General features: G+C 58.6%; 7 protein-coding genes across 7 annotated transcripts; 4 read left to right on the forward strand and 3 right to left on the reverse strand.

Moving 5' to 3' along the window:
• Positions 1 to 1560: 1560 nt before the first annotated feature.
• On the forward strand, positions 1561 to 2852 carry DST1 (RNA polymerase II elongation factor; the record flags this gene model as incomplete). The annotated part of the gene is made up of 7 exons (XM_028620451.1): positions 1561 to 1629; positions 1680 to 1731; positions 1782 to 2315; positions 2356 to 2465; positions 2507 to 2686; positions 2738 to 2748; positions 2816 to 2852. 7 exons carry the CDS (start codon positions 1561 to 1563, stop codon positions 2850 to 2852), a joined length of 993 nt encoding a protein of 330 aa, XP_028479423.1.
• A 1533-nt stretch (positions 2853 to 4385) lies between these two features.
• On the forward strand, positions 4386 to 5675 carry TRR1 (thioredoxin-disulfide reductase; the record flags this gene model as incomplete). The annotated part of the gene is made up of 2 exons (XM_028620452.1): positions 4386 to 4561; positions 4769 to 5675. The coding sequence occupies 2 exons, from the start codon at positions 4386 to 4388 to the stop codon at positions 5673 to 5675; spliced, it is 1083 nt and encodes a 360-aa protein (XP_028479424.1).
• A 1136-nt stretch (positions 5676 to 6811) lies between these two features.
• On the reverse strand, positions 6812 to 8263 carry EHS24_004911 (uncharacterized protein; the record flags this gene model as incomplete). The annotated part of the gene is made up of 3 exons (XM_028620453.1): positions 6812 to 7191; positions 7236 to 7801; positions 7869 to 8263. The coding sequence occupies 3 exons, from the start codon at positions 8261 to 8263 to the stop codon at positions 6812 to 6814; spliced, it is 1341 nt and encodes a 446-aa protein (XP_028479425.1).
• Positions 8264 to 9771: 1508 nt separating this feature from the next.
• GUP1 (glycerol transporter) lies at positions 9772 to 11597 on the forward strand (the record flags this gene model as incomplete). The annotated part of the gene is made up of 3 exons (XM_028620454.1): positions 9772 to 10039; positions 10078 to 10964; positions 11019 to 11597. 3 exons carry the CDS (start codon positions 9772 to 9774, stop codon positions 11595 to 11597), a joined length of 1734 nt encoding a protein of 577 aa, XP_028479426.1.
• Positions 11598 to 11822: 225 nt separating this feature from the next.
• PRM1 (plasma membrane fusion protein prm1) lies at positions 11823 to 15635 on the reverse strand (the record flags this gene model as incomplete). The annotated part of the gene is made up of 3 exons (XM_028620455.1): positions 11823 to 13849; positions 13896 to 14853; positions 14895 to 15635. 3 exons carry the CDS (start codon positions 15633 to 15635, stop codon positions 11823 to 11825), a joined length of 3726 nt encoding a protein of 1241 aa, XP_028479427.1.
• A 691-nt stretch (positions 15636 to 16326) lies between these two features.
• Positions 16327 to 17293, forward strand: PRE7 (Proteasome subunit beta type-6; the record flags this gene model as incomplete). The annotated part of the gene is made up of 3 exons (XM_028620456.1): positions 16327 to 16382; positions 16428 to 16565; positions 16678 to 17293. 3 exons carry the CDS (start codon positions 16327 to 16329, stop codon positions 17291 to 17293), a joined length of 810 nt encoding a protein of 269 aa, XP_028479428.1.
• Positions 17294 to 17395: 102 nt separating this feature from the next.
• Positions 17396 to 18863, reverse strand: EHS24_004915 (uncharacterized protein; the record flags this gene model as incomplete). Its single annotated transcript, XM_028620457.1, has 3 exons — positions 17396 to 17985; positions 18073 to 18192; positions 18797 to 18863. 3 exons carry the CDS (start codon positions 18861 to 18863, stop codon positions 17396 to 17398), a joined length of 777 nt encoding a protein of 258 aa, XP_028479429.1.
• Positions 18864 to 19075: the final 212 nt, after the last annotated feature.

The raw sequence follows: 19075 nt of genomic DNA on the forward strand, positions 1-19075 counted from the left end.
GTGAGTGAGACGCGAGGAACTGGAAAGTGAGGAAAGTGATGCGTGGTCGCTATATATCCCAGCTCTCACATCAGCAAACACTTACGGCAGATTCCACCATGATAAAATCAATAAAACCACAATCCACAATGCTACACACGCCGCCCCCCTCCCCCCTTGTCCCCTTGGCCCACACGTACGCACGGTCGTCATACCCTCACGTACCTCACGCCATGTCTGTCTGTGGCTTCACATATGTGTGTGCGTGTCTTTGCGCCAAGCGCCACATCCGACGCCGACGCAAAACGGGGGGGGGGAGGGGTTCGGTAAGCGAGCACCTCTCCCACGCCTAGAAAGTTCTCCCAGCAGCTGGTGGCCAGCAAGCTACAGACTCGTAGAGTAGATGGTACCCCAGCGAGTCAACTGACTGTCACTTGCCAGAGGCCAGAGGTAGTTGCACCGCTGCTTGGCCTTGGGTGGCGGCCCACAAAGTGTGAATTTGCTTCCGTCGCCTGCCACCAGTGGCACTTGGGGGAACAGCGCTGTGTTGATGTCAGATGCGGGGGAGACAGAACTCTATCGCGTCCTACTAGTATTGATATGTAGATCTGTAGGGTATGAAGGGACCTCACTCGATGCTGGTTTCGTGGGCTTACCATATATAATAAAGGAAACACTGATCAATAACCGGGCAATATACTTACTCAAACTCTACAATCAGGGCCCAGGATTACAACCTTGGGATTTCCACTGAGGTGCCAGACCAGGTTTGGTAGTGTGTGTATCCTATAGCTATGAGTTTGCTCGTTCGGCGACATTCTAATCACCCTCGTTTGCCTCTGGATGCATCATATCCTGGTGTCATCAACGAGTGTAAGTTCCGGTATTTGCGTAATTTTAGGCCTTGGGTCGCCCCGACCTTGTGGTTCTTGTGTCCACCATGGCCCTGTAGATATAGAGTGTAGTGTAGGACGAGAAATACTGCCATAAGCCGGGCCAGCAGCGGGCTCAGTGCCATGTCGGCCTCCAATGCGTGCGCGAACCGAAGACAATTACGCTGCGTACCACCACTATATGAGCGACACGTTTTGTTTTCGTTGATGACCTCAATTTGTGTATGTGAGGACACCATGGGTCATTTGCATGCGGACACAAGCATGCAAGCACACAAGTCGTCGCATGCATTGCAACAGTGACGCCTGGGGCCCAAGATGACGGAGGACGAATGATGTCAACAAACCGACAGGGTCGCCACCCAACTGTGCGGCCAAAAATGCGGACCTGGTACACACCAATTTGCCTCCGTCCCAGCAAAGCAAGGCATATCCATCTCATCCATCGCCAACATCCAGTTCCTCCACAATCACAACAAATACCCACCGCATCGCGCTCAATACGCGTAGGGGAACCCACACAGCTAAAGCGCACATAAAAGTGTACCTCTGGCCCCCCTGATCTCGGCTTTCGACACATCACGCGACCCACGACAGCACATACGGGCCAGCTCAACCAACTGGCATACTTTGACCTCCACCTCGTCTCCCCTTCATTTCAGGTCCACCCCCGCACTTAACCGCCGCCATGGACGCGGCGGCTCTCACTGCTGTTGTCAAGGAGCTCAATGAGGCGAACGCTGGCGGAAAGACTGAGGTGAGAACGCGTGGATGCGGGCTTTACTGACTATCCAAGGATGTTACCAGGCTTCTCAAGAAGCTCAAGACCGACCTTCAGCCTACCGAGGAGCTCCTCCGTGTAAGTCGAGGTGGCGACAGCATATCTGACCCTACAGACGACTCGTGCAGGTATCGCCGTCGGCAAGTTGCGCCAGCACGCGACCCCCGCTGTGAGCGCGTTGGCAAAGGAGATTGTCAAGCTGTGGAAAGACGCGGTCGAGGAGAGCAAGCGCAAGCGCAAGCGTGACGAGGACAAGGGAGAGGACAGCGTCAAGCGCGTCAAGGCCGAGGGTACTGCTGGCAGCAGCGCTGCTGCGTCCCCAGTCGCGAGCACTCCCGGTGCGGTCACTGCGGATGGCAAGGACAGCAGCAAGCCCAACTCGAAGGGTCCCAAAAGCCCCGGCTCGCCCGCACCCCTGTCGACCATCGTGACGCGTACCACCGCGCGCACGTCCAAGTCGGACGGAGTCGACAAGACGCTCCGTGCAGACAACACCGATGCCGCCGCCGACACTGTCCGTGACAAGTGTGTGACCATGATCTACGACGCTCTGGCCATCGACTCGAACGCCGCCGTCAAGGTCCTCTCGGAGCGTGCCGTCAGCATTGAGAGCGAGGCGTTCAAGCTCCTGAACTACTCGACCGGCAACGACTACCGCGGAAGTGAGTAACCCTTGCAGCACACTAGAACTGACCCGAGCAGAGATCCGTTCGCTCTTCCTCAACCTCAAGGACAAGGGCAACCCTGGTCTCCGCAACGAGATTGTTCTCGGCCAGATTACCTCGGACAAGGTGGTCCGCATGTCCAAAGAGGTGAGCGAGGGGTTCATGGACGCGTGACTGAACTCGCACAGGAAATGGCGTCCGAGAGCGTCCGTATGGCGGACGCCAAGATCAAGGAGAACAACCTCTTCAAGGCCAAGGCCGTGGGCGAGATCCAGGCCGAGACCGACGCGTTCAAGTGCGGTAAATGCGGACAACGCAAGTGTACCTACTACCAGATGCAAACCAGAAGCGCAGACGAACCTATGACTGTGAGTTTCCCTCGATACGACCATGGACGTTGAGCTGACGGAATTTTCCAGACCTTCGTGACGTATGTTTGTGATCCGCAACTCATTAATATCCACAACGCATTGCGACACTTGCTGACCTCTGTACAGCTGCACAGTCTGCGGAACGCGTTGGAAATTCTCGTAATGGAAACGTGGGGGAGGGCGGGGGGGAAGTGGAGAAGACTAGCAGCCCACCAGAGGCAGGAGGAGGGTCAGCAGGGTCGGAGAGACGATGAGAAGGACCAGTCGTGTGGAACGCGAGCGGAATCAAGTTTCTGCCAAAAAGCCCAAGAGCAGCGACCATGTCCTCCTCTCTCTCCAGTGCCACGACTTACAACGACCTCCTCCATCCCACTCTCCCGTAACTTGTTTGTAACGCGCATTCACAGATGCATATATATGAGGGCTCCCACCTCTTTGACGGCCACCTTGTCCTTGAACAGGAGAAGCTTGACATCCGAGAGCTTGGTGCACTGCTAGCCCACTGAAAGTCAGATCAGCGATTGTGACGTTGTTGTTGTTGTTGTTGTTGGGTAGAAGCAGTTAATGGAGGAGAAGTGAACGAGGAAGACGCTCGCAGAACGCTGAGAAAGTCCTGAGCCAGAAATTGCACCGCCAGTGCTGGAGGAGCAAGACCACAAGCAATGGAAGCCACCAATATGGCAGCAAGAGCAAGTGTTCGTTTGTTTTGACTGTATTTCAACCCGCCTCCCACGCAGGGCAGTCGTCTCCCGTAATAACATGCCCAACCACTGGATCACTTGGCAGCGGTCCTATGCACCCTCCATGAGGAGCGACAGGACGAACCCCGCGACTTGTAATCTAGCTGGCGTTCGGCTGCTAATCAGGTTAATCATGTTACTCGAAATGATGTTTGCCCATTGTGACACTTGGTTCTTCCGGGGCCACGAATGTTACTTTTGTAATACCACCGCGTCATTGCTATTGAGGACTTTTAAAGAGAGGCCGACCATTTACAAAAAAACTCGGCAGCCCACCTGGCGCCACCTGTCCTGGCCCTTACACACACCCCCATGAGCTGGTGGCCGGCAAAATCCGCGTGGTTGGGTTTATGCGTTTCCGGGTGTACTCTACGGCTAGATACGCTCGCTGGATCGCTGGACGGTGCATGGGGGGGTGCAAATTGACCCATGTTGCCCTGTGTTGGGTCAGTCAGCAGCACGTCAGCACGTCAGCGCCGTGGAAGATTGCAGAGGCCGTTGGGTGTGTCAGCTTTTTTGGCTGTGCCGGCCGTGCCGGCTTGTGCGCCTTGTGCGGGCTTCGCGCGGGGGGGGCGGGGCTGTCTGGGCGGTCAGGTCAGCCTTACCTAAGCCCATTTTGCACCATTTTCAGCTTCCGGCCGATTCTCTGCGTTGCTGGAGAGCTGGCGACCCACACCCCTCCGCTCGGGACGGACGCGTCCTTTCCGTTCTTATCCATCGCGCCAGAGAGATCTTTCCAGTCTCCCTTTTTTTTCATCTCCTCCCTCTCGCCCACCACGTCTTTTATAACTCGCACTCCCCTCCGGGCTCGCAGCTTGACCGCACGCATCACCCCCGCTACTTTCCGTCGCCTCGTCCACACCCCACCACCCCCGCCTCCCCCTCCCCACCCTACCGTGTCAACAGGTCGCCTCGCCGCCCTCTCCTCCATCCCAGACCACCGCAAACAGTCCAAAATGGCCCCCATTCCATCCGTCAACGTCGTTGAGCCCACCAAGGGTGGCGTCCGCTCCGGCAAGAAGCACTCGGACGTCGTCATCATCGGCTCGGGTCCCGCTGGCCACACCGCCGCCATCTACCTGGCCCGTGCCAACCTCAACCCCGTCCTCTACGAGGGTATGCTCGCCAACGGGTGAGTAACGCTGCGTGTACGGCGTAGAGGGCATAGTCGTCTTCGCACGACCATCAAGCTCTGGTCTGAATCGTCTCTCTGTGGTCGCATGATGCCTAAATGGCGGAGCGACCCGGGTAAACGGTTCGCGACCCCTGCAGACAGCCCAGACCCTTTACGCGCCGGTTACACGGACGAACGTCAGAGAACATCACGCTGACTGTGCAGCTTCGCCCCCGGTGGCCAGCTCACCACCACCACCGACGTCGAGAACTTCCCCGGTTTCCCCGAGGGCGTTACTGGCCCCGAGATGATGGACAAGTTCCGTGCCCAGTCGGAGCGCTTTGGCACTGAGATCATCACCGAGACCATTGCCAAGGTCGACTTCTCGCAGCGTCCCTTCAAGTACTGGACCGAGGGCGAGGAGGAGGACGCCGACTTTATGACTGCCGACTCGATCATCATCGCCACTGGTGCCTCTGCCAAGCGTCTCCACCTCCCCGGAGAGGAGACCTACTGGCAGTCGGGTATCTCGGCCTGCGCTGTCTGCGACGGTGCCGTCCCCATCTTCCGCAACAAGCCCCTCGCCGTTATCGGCGGTGGTGACTCGGCTGCCGAGGAGGCCATGTACCTCACCAAGTACGCTTCGCACGTCTACGTTCTTGTCCGCCGTGACGCCCTCCGTGCGTCCAAGATCATGGCCAAGCGTCTCCTCGCCCACCCCAAGGTCACTGTCCTCTGGAACACTGTCGCCACCGAGTGCCTCGGTGACGGCGACCTCCTCACTTCGCTCAACCTCCAGGACGTTACCACCAAGGAGGAGCGCAAGCTCGAGGTCAACGGCCTCTTCTACGCCATTGGTCACGTTCCCGCCACTTCGCTCGTTGCTGGCCAGATCGCGACCGACGAGGATGGCTACATCGTCACTGTCCCCGGCACCGCCCAGACCTCGGTGCACGGTGTCTTCGCCGCCGGTGACGTCCAGGACAAGCGTTACCGCCAGGCCATCACCTCGGCCGGTTCGGGATGCATGGCTGCCCTCGAGGCCGAGCGTCTCCTCGCCGAGGAGGAGGAGGATGCCGACGTTGCTGCCGCTGAGGCCAACGGCAACGGCGTTGCCACCAACGGCCACTAGGGCCAGGCTAGACTTTAGACTAGAGTGATGCAGAGACGTAGTTACGCAGGAAAGCGCAGTGCAGCTGGAGCCAGCAGACTGACCGTTTGGCTGGAGCCAGCAGACTGACCAAATGGTTGCCAGCTTGCAGCTTGAACGGTGCTCGCAGTCGTTCGGTTTGCATTGCATGGACACGGACATCTCGTCGCGATGCCAAGCAACAACACTACACAGGGTAAGAATGCATGACCAAGCTCTTCCCACGGCCCCATCACACGACCCAGCTTCCGGCCTTTGCTTGTTTACGAAGGACGATGTACCACGATGTACCTTCCCAGTAGAGCACACGCTCGGTAAATGTCGGCATTCCCAACGTTTTTTTCTTCTCGTCACCAGTCACCGGCTATTTCGGGTGATAGTTTGGTAATCTGCAGTAAGCTGCAATTGCTGGCTGCAGTGGTCACTGGTCACTGATCACTGAAGCTCCCAAAACTCCAGAACCCATCGAGCATGGAGCGACGGAGCGCGTCTCCGGACATCTCGCCGACACTCTGCATACCCCGGGGGCCGGTGGCGAAGCAAAAGGGCTCTGTCGACCGCAGGGTCAGCTACGCACAGAGCTGATCAAGGCATGAGTAAGTGCCAAGCCTGCTGCTGCGCCGCTGCGCCAACATGGCTGCGCACGCGGACCCGACGGCCGATCGTGCTTCAGCCCATGTCCAGCTGCCGCGCGTCAGTACTGTTGTGCGAACTGGGCCACCTTGGCCGTCCGTTGCAGCATCGCAGACGCAGCGACCAGCTGGCGGAGGCACTATCTGATATAAGCGCGTCGCGCCGCGTGCGGGGGATAGGTTTAAGGGGCTGTGAAAGGTGAATGTCAGACGCGTACACAAACAATCCACTGTGATGTCGCACATGGCACCGTGGATCTGCCCGATCTGCCCCAACATGCCAGCCAGAGGAGCTCCTTCTCTTTCCTTCCCTTCCCTCTCTCTTCGCAATGATGAAAACAGATAGCATTGTGGGAGACTACATGGACCCCCCTCTCAGATCTCGGATGATGCGACAGAACCTAAAGAAAACTCTACCCCTCTCTCCCTCTACCCACCCAAACGCTCACTGTAACACTCTGTACTCTGTAGTCTAAGACTCTACTCTTAGAACATTTGGCGGGTGGCGCGCTTCAGGTGTCGGTTGACAATGGGTCCGTTCTCGTCCCACCAGGGAATGACCTTGTCGTTGAGGACTGGCACCACGGTACCGTGGAACCACGGGGCGATCTGGGGCCAGAGAGTGGGGATCATGGCGTGGGTGACAAAGACGCCAAAGAGGCATGCAAAGATGAAGCGCATAAACTTGAGCGCAAACTCGGTCCAGGTGAGAGGCTTGTGGGGGTGCAGGGCGAGGCGGCGGGCCTCCTCGCGCTGGCGCTTCTCAAAGTACCTCAGCTCCTTGCCGGGGGCCGGGGGAGGGGTGATGAGCGAGAAGAGGTGGGTGTTGAGGACGAACGCGACGTTGGCCTCGCGCACAAGGGCCGCTGGGAAAATGTCAGCTAGAAGAAAAGGAACTAGCTCAACTCACCCTTCAGCTTCTCGTCATCGCCGGCACCCTCGTCCATGCCCGTGCGGTACCACACCTTGACGTCGTTGAGCTTCTTCTTGCGCTCGCCGACAGTCTCCTCGCCGGCCACGACGGCCGCCTTGTCGTCGCCAGTGATGGCAACGTCAAAGTAGTAGAAACGACGGCCGTCAAGACCGGGAAGGTTGTACGCCTTGCGGAGACGGGCACCGATGATCTGGCCACCGCTCAGGTCGCCGAGGTAGCGGACGTAGGCGTGGGCAAGGAGGCGGGGGGCAGTGGCCTCGCTAGCGGCCAGCTCGTTGACGCGGTCCATGTACACGCGGAGAGCTGGGGGAGTGATCACAAACACCTCCTCGAGGAAAGGGGGCAGGGGGAAGGGAGGGAGGGGGACGGAGGGGTTGGACGCGAGGGGGTTCTTGCTCTCCTTGGTCAGGTCCTTGGGGAGACGCTTGAGCAGGAACTTGATGTCCGCGGCGAGCTCGGGGGCACGGGCAAGGAGAGTGGGGTCGTAGGTGGGAGCAAGAACCGTGTTGGAAGCATGCGCCGCCAGGCCCTGCTCGAGCGCGCTTCGCGAGGCGTCAGCTGATGATCAACGGGATGGGTGGCAACTACGACCAAAAACACTCTACTCACTCGTAAACACGCCAGAGAAGCGCGAGCCAGCGAATGTACTCCTGGAGCTCGAGCTGGCCGTTGGTGAGCGCGACAGCACCCTCGCTGTGCTCGGCGGCAACGTGGGCACGCTGAGTGCCCTTGCGGAGCAGCTCGGAAACGGGACGCGTAAAGTCCAGCTCCTCGGGAAGCGGCCACTCGTCGACAGAGGCCGGCTTATTGCCGTCTCCAGCGCCGCTCTCGTACAGCAGGCCCTCGAGGGTCAGCTGGTCGCTGGGGATAACGGACGCGGGCGCGTTGGGCTCAAAGCCGGGAGTCACATCGCCATTCTTCTCGTCGGAAGCCTGGGCGGCGGCGACGGAAGGGTGGCCGGGCGGGGTGGGGGTGTCCTTGTGGTGGGGGACAGGACACGACATGGTGAGAGAAGGGGAAGGGGTGGCGAGGAGGGGGCTGGGATGGAGTGATGAGGTGAGCAAAGGAGAGATGGGAGGTGTTCACGTAACGTTAGCAAATGGTATCTGATAATGGCGCCATATGGGTCTCCCCTGTCGGGCCTTGGCCCTTTTGTCCAGCCAGTCAGCGGGGCCAGCGTGCAGACGACGTGGGGGATTCCTCCCAGCGTGGTGGTAAATAATGGTTCTGCCTGCGAGATCACATCTCTTGGCGTCTCGCTTTTCGAGCGGGGCGCGGGGTCGCCCCTTTGTTCGGACCTTCGGCCGAGCATGGTGGCGAGGCTGCCTTGCTCTGCGTAATGTTCTGTGCATATCGGTGCCACTCTGGAGAATGCATGGATGGATGCAGCATCCCGGGGAAAGGCTTGTCCTTCAGAGCCCCAATGCACAGAAATGTTTCTCGCCCTATCAGTGTTCATTTGGCGAGGAAAGCGAGGCCCATGCGCCCATGTGTGCAGAGCCACGCGAGACGTACAGTATCGACGTTCGTGGCGAATGGCACTCCGCCATCGAAGTGGGGCAGCAGTGATACCCCTATCAGCAGAATGTACAGGACCCATGTCAGGCAGTGACTAGTGTACAGTGTTCTGCCTTTGACCTCGTTACCACTCACTCCTTGCGAAACAGCCGCCCGTTGCTCTGCAACCCGTCAACTTGGCCTCGGTCGGCCGACTGCCATGCCAGGAACCAAGAACGCCGAGAGCACTCGGAAACTCGGCAGACTCGCCACTGATCAATGCTGTCGTCCGCTGCTCACTGACAGTTCGTTCCAGAGACTCAGCTGCCGCATCCTTGGCATGATTTAGAAGCAAAGGAACTTCCGGCCGAGGGTTTCCAGCTACCTGGTCTGCTGTAGTCCAGTGGCCAGTCAGTGGTAAGGCACTACGTGAGCCCAAGTATGTCATGTCACTTCTATCATTTCCCTCTGTCTCCAAGCTGAGGACAAACCGGAGATCCGGCCACGGAGACCGTCCTGGATTCCTGGACTGTGCTCCACAGTTGGGAGTTCATGAAGACGAAGAGATGGGCGATCAGCGGGCGTCGATCAATTCACAGATCGGCAGAGCGATTAAATAGGTTTGATATGTGTTTGATTAACCTCCGATAAAGGCCGCCGTTGTTATGGCACTAATGCATCATTAGAGAATCTCATCCCGTCACATGAAAAACACACTATGGGCCGGTTGACACCCCTGTCGAGCTGGGTAATGCGTTCTCCCAATCTGCTCCCGCGCTCACCGCCTCCACTCGCAGCGGACGGCCTCCAACGCGCGCGTTCCGGTTATTGACGTTGAGCGTTGACACGCTCTAGTCCACCCATCGGACAATGCGGCAGAGGGTGTGTGTTCCTCCTCCTCCTCCTCCCCTCCCTTCAAGCTGACCCTCTACAGGCGACGCCGAACTCGACGCCGCCCATAACCCCCGTCATGCTCCCCTCACATCGCGACGAAGCCACCATCCCACTCACCACAATGGGCTCGGACGACCTAGCAACCGGGACGGGCGCCGGCATGCGTGAGCGCAACGTCCACAAGCACCATGACCATGACAAGGGGTATGGCTGTGGACCCGATTGCAACATTACCGACCTCACCATCAATATTCCAGGCTCGACACGGCGAGCCGGGGCTGACGACCCACCACCAGCCCGCTGGCGCACTCCCGAGTTTATGTTTTACGGGCTGGTCTTTGCAATTGTCGTGCCAATGCTCATCTGGTGGCCCATCAAGCTCAGTTCATGTAAGCTGCGGTGCCTGCAATGCATAGCTGACATGCAGCTCAGAGCCCCAACTACTGGCTGTATTCGCCACGCCTGTCACAAGGGTGGCTGTTCGGTTGGAAGGTCGACGGCAGCGACCCTCAGTACAAAACGTTTCGAGGCAACCTCAGCGCGCTGCTCGGTCTGGGTATTGCCTTCCTAATCCCATCTCACCTAGTCCGGTTCGCAGGGTACACCAGCCCACAAGCACGCGTGCGGTTCATTACATGCTTTGCAGCTCTGATGCTGCTGGTCCTTCACGGCATTGGCGCGTTCAAGGTGGCGATCATCCTGGCCATCAACTACTTCATTGCTACGGCGCACAAGCCGCCTGCAGTTGCCCGTGTGTGGCCCGCTGTGGTGATTGTGCTCAACATGTTCATCTTGTTTGTCAACGAAAAGTGTGACGGATACAAGTTTGCCGCTGTTAGCGAGAGCCTGGCATGGCTGGACGGAAAGTCGCTCAACGGCCTGCACCCGCGCTGGCACGTCAACTTCAACATCACCATGCTCCGCATTGTATCATTTGCTCTGGACGCGCATTGGCGTGTGGCCCCGCCTCCCACCACACCTACCGACCAACGGACACGTACGGCCGCGTCGCTCCCCGACTCGGAGTACAGCTTCCTCAACTATTTCGCGTACGCCGTCTACCCGCCGCTCTACATTGCCGGGCCGATCATGACGTTCAACGACTTTGTGTGGCAGCTCCACAGCCCCGTACGCGTCACTGCGCGTGAGCGTATCAGCTACGCCATCCGTTTCCTCTTCTGCTTCCTCACGATGGAGTTTATCCTCCACACAATGTACGTCATCGCCATCAAGGACACAAAGGCATGGATGGGCAACGGGCCGGCCGACCTCAGCCTCATCGGGTTCTGGAACTTGGTCACTGTGTGGCTCAAAGTGAGTCTGAGGTGGCCAATTTGCGTCTCCATATGAGCTAACCTCCATCCCCAGCTTCTCATCCCATGGCGCTTCTTCCGTCTATGGGCGCTCCTCGATGGTGTCGACCCACCCGAGAACATGGTCCGCTGTGTTGCCAACAACTATTCGACTCTGGGCTTCTGGCGTTCCTGGCACAGGAGCTACAACCTCTGGATTGTGCGGTACATCTACATCCCACTCGGCGGCGCCAAACGCGTCGTGCTCGCCACCACCATGGTCTTTACGTTTGTCGCGCTGTGGCACGACCTCAGTTTCAGGCTCTTGGCCTGGGGCTGGCTTGTGTCCTTGTTCATTGTACCTGAACTGGTGGGCCGCGCACTCGTCCCGGCGTCAAAGTACGGCAAGGAATGGTGGTACCGCCACGTCGCGGCCATGGGCGGCGTGGTCAACATCCTGCTCATGATGAGCGCCAACCTCGTGGGCTTTGTGCTCGGCCTCGACGGCATGAAGCACCTCGTCCATGAGCTGTTGACCACTGCGAACGGCTGGATGTTTACCGGGTTTGCGTCGGCATGTCTCTTTGTCGGCGTCCAGATCATGTTCGAGTACCGCGAGGAAGAGGCCCGCCGTGGTATCGACCGGAGGTGTTAGGTGTGTTTGTTTTGCTGTGGTTTCTTCTCCCTCCTTTCCTAGAATGTTACATATATCTCTTGCAACAACCAACCAGCACTGTGTAAAGACTGCATTGGTGTTCGTCTGCAACTGAACAAAACTATACTACTATGTCACAACTAAACCAAAACCGAACTGGTATTTCAAAGCCCATCGCCGGGGGGTTTGGGTATTTTCACGACCATCTCGTCGCTCTAGCTATATCTAGGTGCACCCATGGGAGAGGCTCAAGTTGCCCGAGGGGGGACGACTGGCCGAGTTGTCCATCGGTGAGACGAACGGGTTGATACGCCTCTCGAGGTCGCGCTGCCTTCGACTGTGGAGGTTCGAGATGATGCCGGCCAGCGCGGCCGTGGCTACCTTTGCGCCATGCACGCTTGCCGTGGCGATGCTCGGGGACGGAGACAGCGGCGAGGTGGGCGAGAGCGCCATCGGAGACTGGGGGACAGGCGAGAGTGGAAAGCCAAGACGGAGGAGCGGTGTGACGAACGGGTCGGAGTTGCGGCGGTCACGCTCGCTGGGAAGAGGGGCAGGAGGACGCGCTGGCGATGGACCGAGGGACGGGGGTGCACTGCATGCCGGAGTGGTGTTGAGGCTCAGCCTGCCCCCACCGCCAAAGCTCGTACCGCTGGCTCGGCTCGGTCGCGAAAAGGTGGTGGCATAGGTCATGCCCGATTTTCCACTGGGGAGACCATCGTTGAGGTCGGCGGCGTAGCTCCCCCGCTCAGAGTCGACCAACTCGACGTCATCGGCACCTCCACGGCCGAAAGGGTCGGCCTCGTCACCTGCCTCACTGCCCCAGGCCGCCATCCCAGTCCCGGCAGACTGATGGTGGCTAGCGGTACTGCAGTGTGTGCTGCGACTGGCGCTGCGACCGACACTGCTGCTGCAGCTCGTCCCGCGCCACGCGCTGGGCCCCGATTCTGACCCGGAGCGAGACAGGGACGTGGACGGTACCGCAAGGTGTCCGTCGGCAGACAGGTAGTGGTCCGAGGTGTTGGCACGGCTCATCTCCTGGGTCCCGGATGGAGGGCCGGGCGGGCCATGGTTGGTAGACGAGATGGGGCTCACAGCATCGGTTGGAAAGTCACTGACGGCGCGAGGAGGAGGGGGAAGGGAGCGCCCAGTGACACTGGTCACATCGCTGACACTCATGGCGTCCTGGCTGTGTGCATTCATGACCACTAGGCGGCGCACGTCGTTTGTCGGGATCGGGGTACCGGCGGCATAGTATCCGCCACTACGGCGCCAGCGCGCGGCGACACCAAGGGCCTCGAGCGAACCTGCGAGCGGCGTTGAAGGAGGTTCGCCGGTAAGTGGCGCCGGCGAGGCGAACGGGATGTCGAAGTGAGGTGTACGCGCAGTGCCGGCGCGCGAGGCTCCAAAACTGCTCTCGCTTGGAGTTGGCTGCGGGCGGAGTGCGCGCAGATACGCACCCACTCCGCCTGTCACGCGCTGGAGCCAGTAGGCCTGTTCGACAGGCGGGGCCACCGGGTCAAGAAACGGGCCAAACGAGCCACGGATCTCGGGTGAAGCGGGGGCAGGGGGCACAGGCGCAGGCGATGACCTGGATTGTGCTGGAAGCGGGGTCGACACATAACTCCTCATGGCGAGGAAGGCGTTGCCCGGAGCAGCAAGAGAACGGAGGCTGCCCCGTCCGGCACTGCTGCCCTGCCGGCTGGGAGGCGAAGCCACGTTCAGACCACTGTCTTGACCAGGCGTGTGCCTCCCGCCAGAGGCCTTTTCGCCCGCATAGTCAACGACGGCGCCGCCAGGCCACTGACCATCCTTTTCGCCGGAAGGTCCCTCCGGAGGCGGTGGGGGTCCCTTGCTTCTCCAGGCAAAGTAGTGCTCACGTCCTCCAGAGTTCCAAACCACAACGAGCAAACCAATGAGGACGAGGACAGCGTACACTGCCAGGAGGATGGCGTAGATTGTGCGCTCGGCGGCGAGAGCCGCTTGAAAGTGGTTGACGAGGTCAGCGATGACGCCCTCGTTTGGGTCGTTGGAGGTGCCGGCTGCAGCGGCCGAGATAGGTGCCACCAGTTCGAGCATGCTCGCGTTGGACAGTTGGAGGACGTTTGGGTCGATTGTTGGAAGGTCAATGTACGCGTGCTCCGACACCCAAGTGAGACCCTTCTCGAGGTTTGTAATCTTGGATCCGAGGATGCAGTACACAAAAGTGTTGATGGGGTTGTACAGGATCGTGCCACCAAATGAGGCGTTGAGCACTGCGCCAGTCAGCTAATGCCGCAATACTTGGGATGGACAACGCACCAGTCTCAACCTCGGAGTAGAATGTGACGAGAGTAGAGTTGAGGGTGACCGCCGTGGTATTGACCCAGCTACCAAAGAGGTCATTGTTCATGCTGTCCTGGACGGTCGATATGGCAGCGTTCATGTCCTTGGCATAGGACGCAGACGCGTCGGCGCTGAGAGCATTCAGGCGGGCGACGAGGTCGTCCGTGGTGGCCGCGATAGTTGCGTTGGCCGACTCTTGCATGCGGTGCTGGATGGCGTGAAGCGCGACCATCTGGATCTCAATGGCGATGAGACCAACAACGGCCATGCAGAAGAGCGTGAGCATGGTCGGGTGGCCAAGGTAACTGAGCAGCCAGCGGAGGTTGTTGCGTGTGCGTGGCGACGCGTTCATCTTGTTGAGGACGGGCCTGGCATACCTCTCAAGAAAAGGATGCTCGACCACGGCCACAGTGGCCCATGCATCCGTCGGGCGAGCGGATGCCCACTCGGTTTCGACAATGACCACAGTGTCTTGGAGAGCACGCCAGCGGCGCCATTGCCAGAATGCGAGCACGCCCCAACCGCCGAGGAGGATGAGGACCATGGCGACAATGCCCCAAGTACCGAGCTTGTGCAGCGCCGACGCCGTGTCGTCGATGAGGGACGTGTTGAGGTCCCCACACAGCGCAGACTGGAGGCTGGACGCGTCTTGGGCACCCAAGGTCGTGAGGCTCGGAACGGGGAAAGCTGAGTCGTTGAGGTTGGCGGCAATCTCTAGACGCGTTGTGTTGATCTCGTTCTTGAGCATCTCAAAGGGGGTGTCAATGAGCTCGTTGATCTTGTCCTTGAGCTCGTCCAGAGTAGGCATCGAGGTATTGAGCTTGATGAGCGTGTCCTCAAAGCCGGTCGGGATGGTCACGTTCTCGAGAAAGCTGAGGGCGGGGATGGTCATGTTTGGCACAAACAGGTTGACATCGATGAGGGACGTGACAGACTGGGGGGTCAGCTTCCGGCCCAAGTCGTTTCCGAGCTCACGTTGATGGCTGACACTGCCCCTTGAACAAGGTTGTTGGCGGACGCAATGTCAGACTGGATTTCCTCTCGAATGGAGTTGAGTGAGCTTGTAACCGCCGTGCTGATCTCCTCCACGGCTGCGATCAGGATTTCCAGCGTGCCCTGGACCACGAGGTACACTGTGCACAAAAGGAGAGAGCGATATGTGTCAACAATAAAGTTGAGGACTTGCTCAATGATGGTGATGCAGTCCATGAGAGCGATTCCCACGGCGAGCACGCTCGCACGCGTGGCGCGAAGGACTTGGTCGTTGGTCTGCATGGCGAGGTAGCGAGGGAGTGCCTGGAGACTGCTGGCGCCGGTTGCAAGGCCGCTGCAAGCGCTCATGAGGCTGCTTCGCAACGTGGCGGCGAGCTGAGCCGTCGAAGCACGCGTCTGTGCAATGTGCACAATGGTAAAGACAAAGGGGAGGAGGGCAGGCGAAAACGTCGTAAGGAGGAGACGCGGGCCAAGCGAAAGAAACGGACGCAGACCAGTCGACTGGGCATGCGGGTCTGGCGGGTCCTTGAACGGGTCCGATGAGTAGTATCCGCCCTCATCATTGTACGTCTTTGGAGTAGGTGGCAGCGCAGGGGTGACTGACCTGCTCGCACGACCGCCGCGAGAGAAGCGGTAGGCTGAAAAGGGCCAGCTTGTGCGAGGAGTGAGAGGAACAGTCGTCGCGCCGGTGTCCTGCACCGTGATCTGGGGGTTCCCCGACATGGCGATAGTGCCACAATGTAGGTGGCAGGAGGGTTCGAAGAAGAGGTCGGGGGACAAACTAGGATGCCGCAATGTAGGCGGTGGTCGGGATGAAGAGACGTTGAGAGGAGGGATGTGTAGGATGAGGTGGTGAGCCTGCGCTGATGGATAAGTGTTGTTGGGGGTTGGGGGTCAGTTGGGAAATCAGTTTGTGGACGTTCAAAGGCAGACAAATATGAATCTCCTCCGCCACAAAGGCGAACGCACGGTGCGTTTACCCCCAGAAACATTGGTTCACCGCCGCACCTTTGAGACACCATCGTGTTTACCCCGTGGCGTCCCAAAACCCCATGTGTTTTGAGTTGGCTGGTTTTTTTGTCAGCTGCAACGCGATGCGCACTATGCGCGCATCGCTCGAGTCTTTGGTGTCGTTCTCCGCTACGGGTTGGGGACTGTGAGTGTTTGAGAATGATCAGAACAATGGACGCGAGGAATGGAAAGAAGCAACAAAAGGAACCAAACAAGTCAAACCGCCCGTTAACCAGTTGGCAAAATGCCACATCGTATATTTCCGCTCCCACGTGGGAGTATATCACGTGATGTCACCGACGCGCGTCCAGTGGTGACGCTGATGTCGACCTGATGGCTATCCGACTGCTCGTCGAGGCATGACGAAGTATCGTCTAGCACAACCACACAACCACCAACAACCATGGCTCTCTTCGCCGCATCAGCACAGCAGGAGGCTGTCGCCGCTCCCATTCAGCAGTAAGTGCAGCTTAAACCTGGTGGGAACTTGCAGCTCACGATCAGCCGCTTCGACCCTTACGAGGACAACGGTGGTACCATCCTTTCGATTGCCGGTGCCGACTTCAGCGTCATTGCAGGCGACACCCGTCAGTCCCAGGGCTACAACATTCAGACCCGTTACGCTCGCAAGGTCTGGCAGCTGTGAGTATACTTGTCAACGAGCTGAGTGAGCGCAAAACAGCCAGCTCCGGCTCTCCTCCGCGCCGCCCAGCTCACACAGGACGATTAAATGACCTGGAGCTGACATGTGCAGTACGGACAAGGTTGTCCTTGCGACCAACGGCTTTGCGGCTGATGGTGCGAACTTTGTCAAGAAGGTCAAGCAGCGTTTGGAATGGTACGAGAACGCGCACCAGAAGCAGATGAGCATCAAGTCGATTGCGCGCATGATCCAGACCATGCTGTACGCCAAGCGCTTCTTCCCCTACTACGTGTACAACATTCTGGGCGGCATTGAGGAGGACGGTACCGGTGCCGTCTACTCGTTCGACCCTGTTGGCAGCTACGAGCGCGAGGCGTGCCGTGCTGCTGGTGCCGCCCAGTCTCTCATCCAGCCCTTCCTCGACAACCAGATCTATTTCCGCAACCAGACGTTCCCCGCCGACCAGCCCAAGCCCATCCCTGGTAACCTGCCGCTGGGAACCGTCCTGGGTCTTGTTATCGACTCGTTCACGTCGGCTACGGAGCGCCACATCGAGGTCGGTGACGGCCTCGAGATGTACGTCGTCATGGCCAAGGGACGCGCGGTCGACGACCTCACCAGCAAGGGTGCTCTGCCCGAGGGTGTTGTGGTTGAGGAGCTTGGCCCTCTCGGTGAGGGTGGCGGTGAGCGCACCTTCCTTGTGCGCCGTACCCTCAAGCGCGACTAGGCGGGGGTTCTTGGGGCCGACAGGAAGCGTACAGTACGTAGAGTGTACAAAGGGGTACAGAGCAGCATGCATGTAACGATACATCACCTATCTATCTAAGTCTCACCACATGACCTGGGAGCGCATCGTGTAGTCTCTGCCGTTGGAGCCGACGAATGGCCTCAAGTGGGTGCGACGCTGGAAGGCATAGGCCTCGGCCACCGATTTGAAGGTGATGGCCCAAGCGCTGGAGGGTGTATAAGGGGCGGTTGGCAGACGAATTGGGTCGACACCGCCCGAATCTTGGGCCAACGGCACAACCTCGTAGGCCTGGAGTGTTCCAGGCAGGCCACGGACGACTACCCGGTGTCCCGACATACTTGGTTGCAGGGCCCACTCGGCGGTGAGTCTCGGGTCGTCCTTTGTCCTATAGGTATCACGGGCCCTAGCCTTGCGGAGGAGTTGAGTGGTCCACTCCATCGCCGACACATCACAAAATGTCACAAACGAGCCGTCCTCGTTAGCGTCGCTGCTGAAGACATAGTCTGGTCGTCCAGAGCGCACTAGAGGAGGCACGCCAGTGCAGCCAACAAAGAGTGGCCGAGCGTTCAAGATTTCCCACATGTCCTTTGCCATCTTTGCGTCGTCCGTAGTGATGTGGAATGACTTGAACATTGATGGTCTCCGGACGGCGCCAATGGGTAAAGCTGTAACTAGGTAATACGTCAGTGCTTGCGCGCAGAGCAGGAAGTAACGCAGCGTGTGCGTTGCGGACAGCTCCTTTCTACACAAGTACTCACTTCGTCTCACTGAGAAACCTGGGTGGACGACTTTGCCCTCCTTGAAAGCACGGAGAATGTCATGCGGGAGAGCTGACGCCGGACCATTGATAATGAGGTTGGATGCCGTGCCGCTCAGTACTAGGAAAATGTCAACACAAACACGAACGAGTTGGAGAGGCCGCCAGATCACGCAATTGCAGGGGTTGCGAGGGCAGGCCATCAAACTTACCTCTGTATCTTGTTTTCCTGCCGGCAATGTAACGCAGCAGTGTGGTAGCCTTCATGTGGGGCGGCTGGTTGCTGAGCGTTCGAGTATGAAAGTTGCTTTTGAGAGTGTCCAAGTGCATCGGGTCGACCTCCAATTGTTGAGCGCGCGAAACGGACATTACGGGAAGTCCGTATCCAATTTGTCAGGCACGGAGTGTGGCGGCAGGTCGTGACATTACTCGAATGCGTCATTGTCTCCCGTATCACCATATTCTGAAACCTCTGCAGTTCGTCGGACGTCCGCTGGTTCAATTTGTTCATTGCTCACGCCAACAATCAAAGCGACGTATTGCACAGTGCCAGTTACATTGCTGTGTTCAGTTGTTTTTTTTAGATCAGATGCACATGTCACAATTCGATGTTTGACAGCAGAGAAATGGGTAAATCGTCGCCACCAACATTAGCTCAGTTGAAGGACCTTGAACCCCCCGGACGACCAACGAGTTTCCGCGGCCTTCTAGGACGGCGGACTTACTGTCCTCCCGCAGCTTGAGGCGACGTGAGCATGTGCGACCAATAGTGGTAATCTGAGAGCCTGACATGCTGATTCTGTGGCACCTGACTTGGACTGGAAGTGATCGCTCGCATCTTGATCGCAGTGTGCCCCGACCTGTCGTGGTGGCCTGTTTGGAGCCTCAGCTGCCTGGGGGGATATCGCAGAACAGCCATCCATGGATGGTCATCTGCAGGGCTTAGCACGAATAGTGGCGTCTTGTGGACAGTGGCCGGTAGGTTCTATCGACCTCATGGTATG

The sequence above is a fragment of the Apiotrichum porosum genome, assembly GCF_003942205.1.
Source record: "Apiotrichum porosum strain DSM 27194 chromosome Unknown scaffold_2, whole genome shotgun sequence".
Taxonomy (NCBI): domain Eukaryota; kingdom Fungi; phylum Basidiomycota; class Tremellomycetes; order Trichosporonales; family Trichosporonaceae; genus Apiotrichum; species Apiotrichum porosum.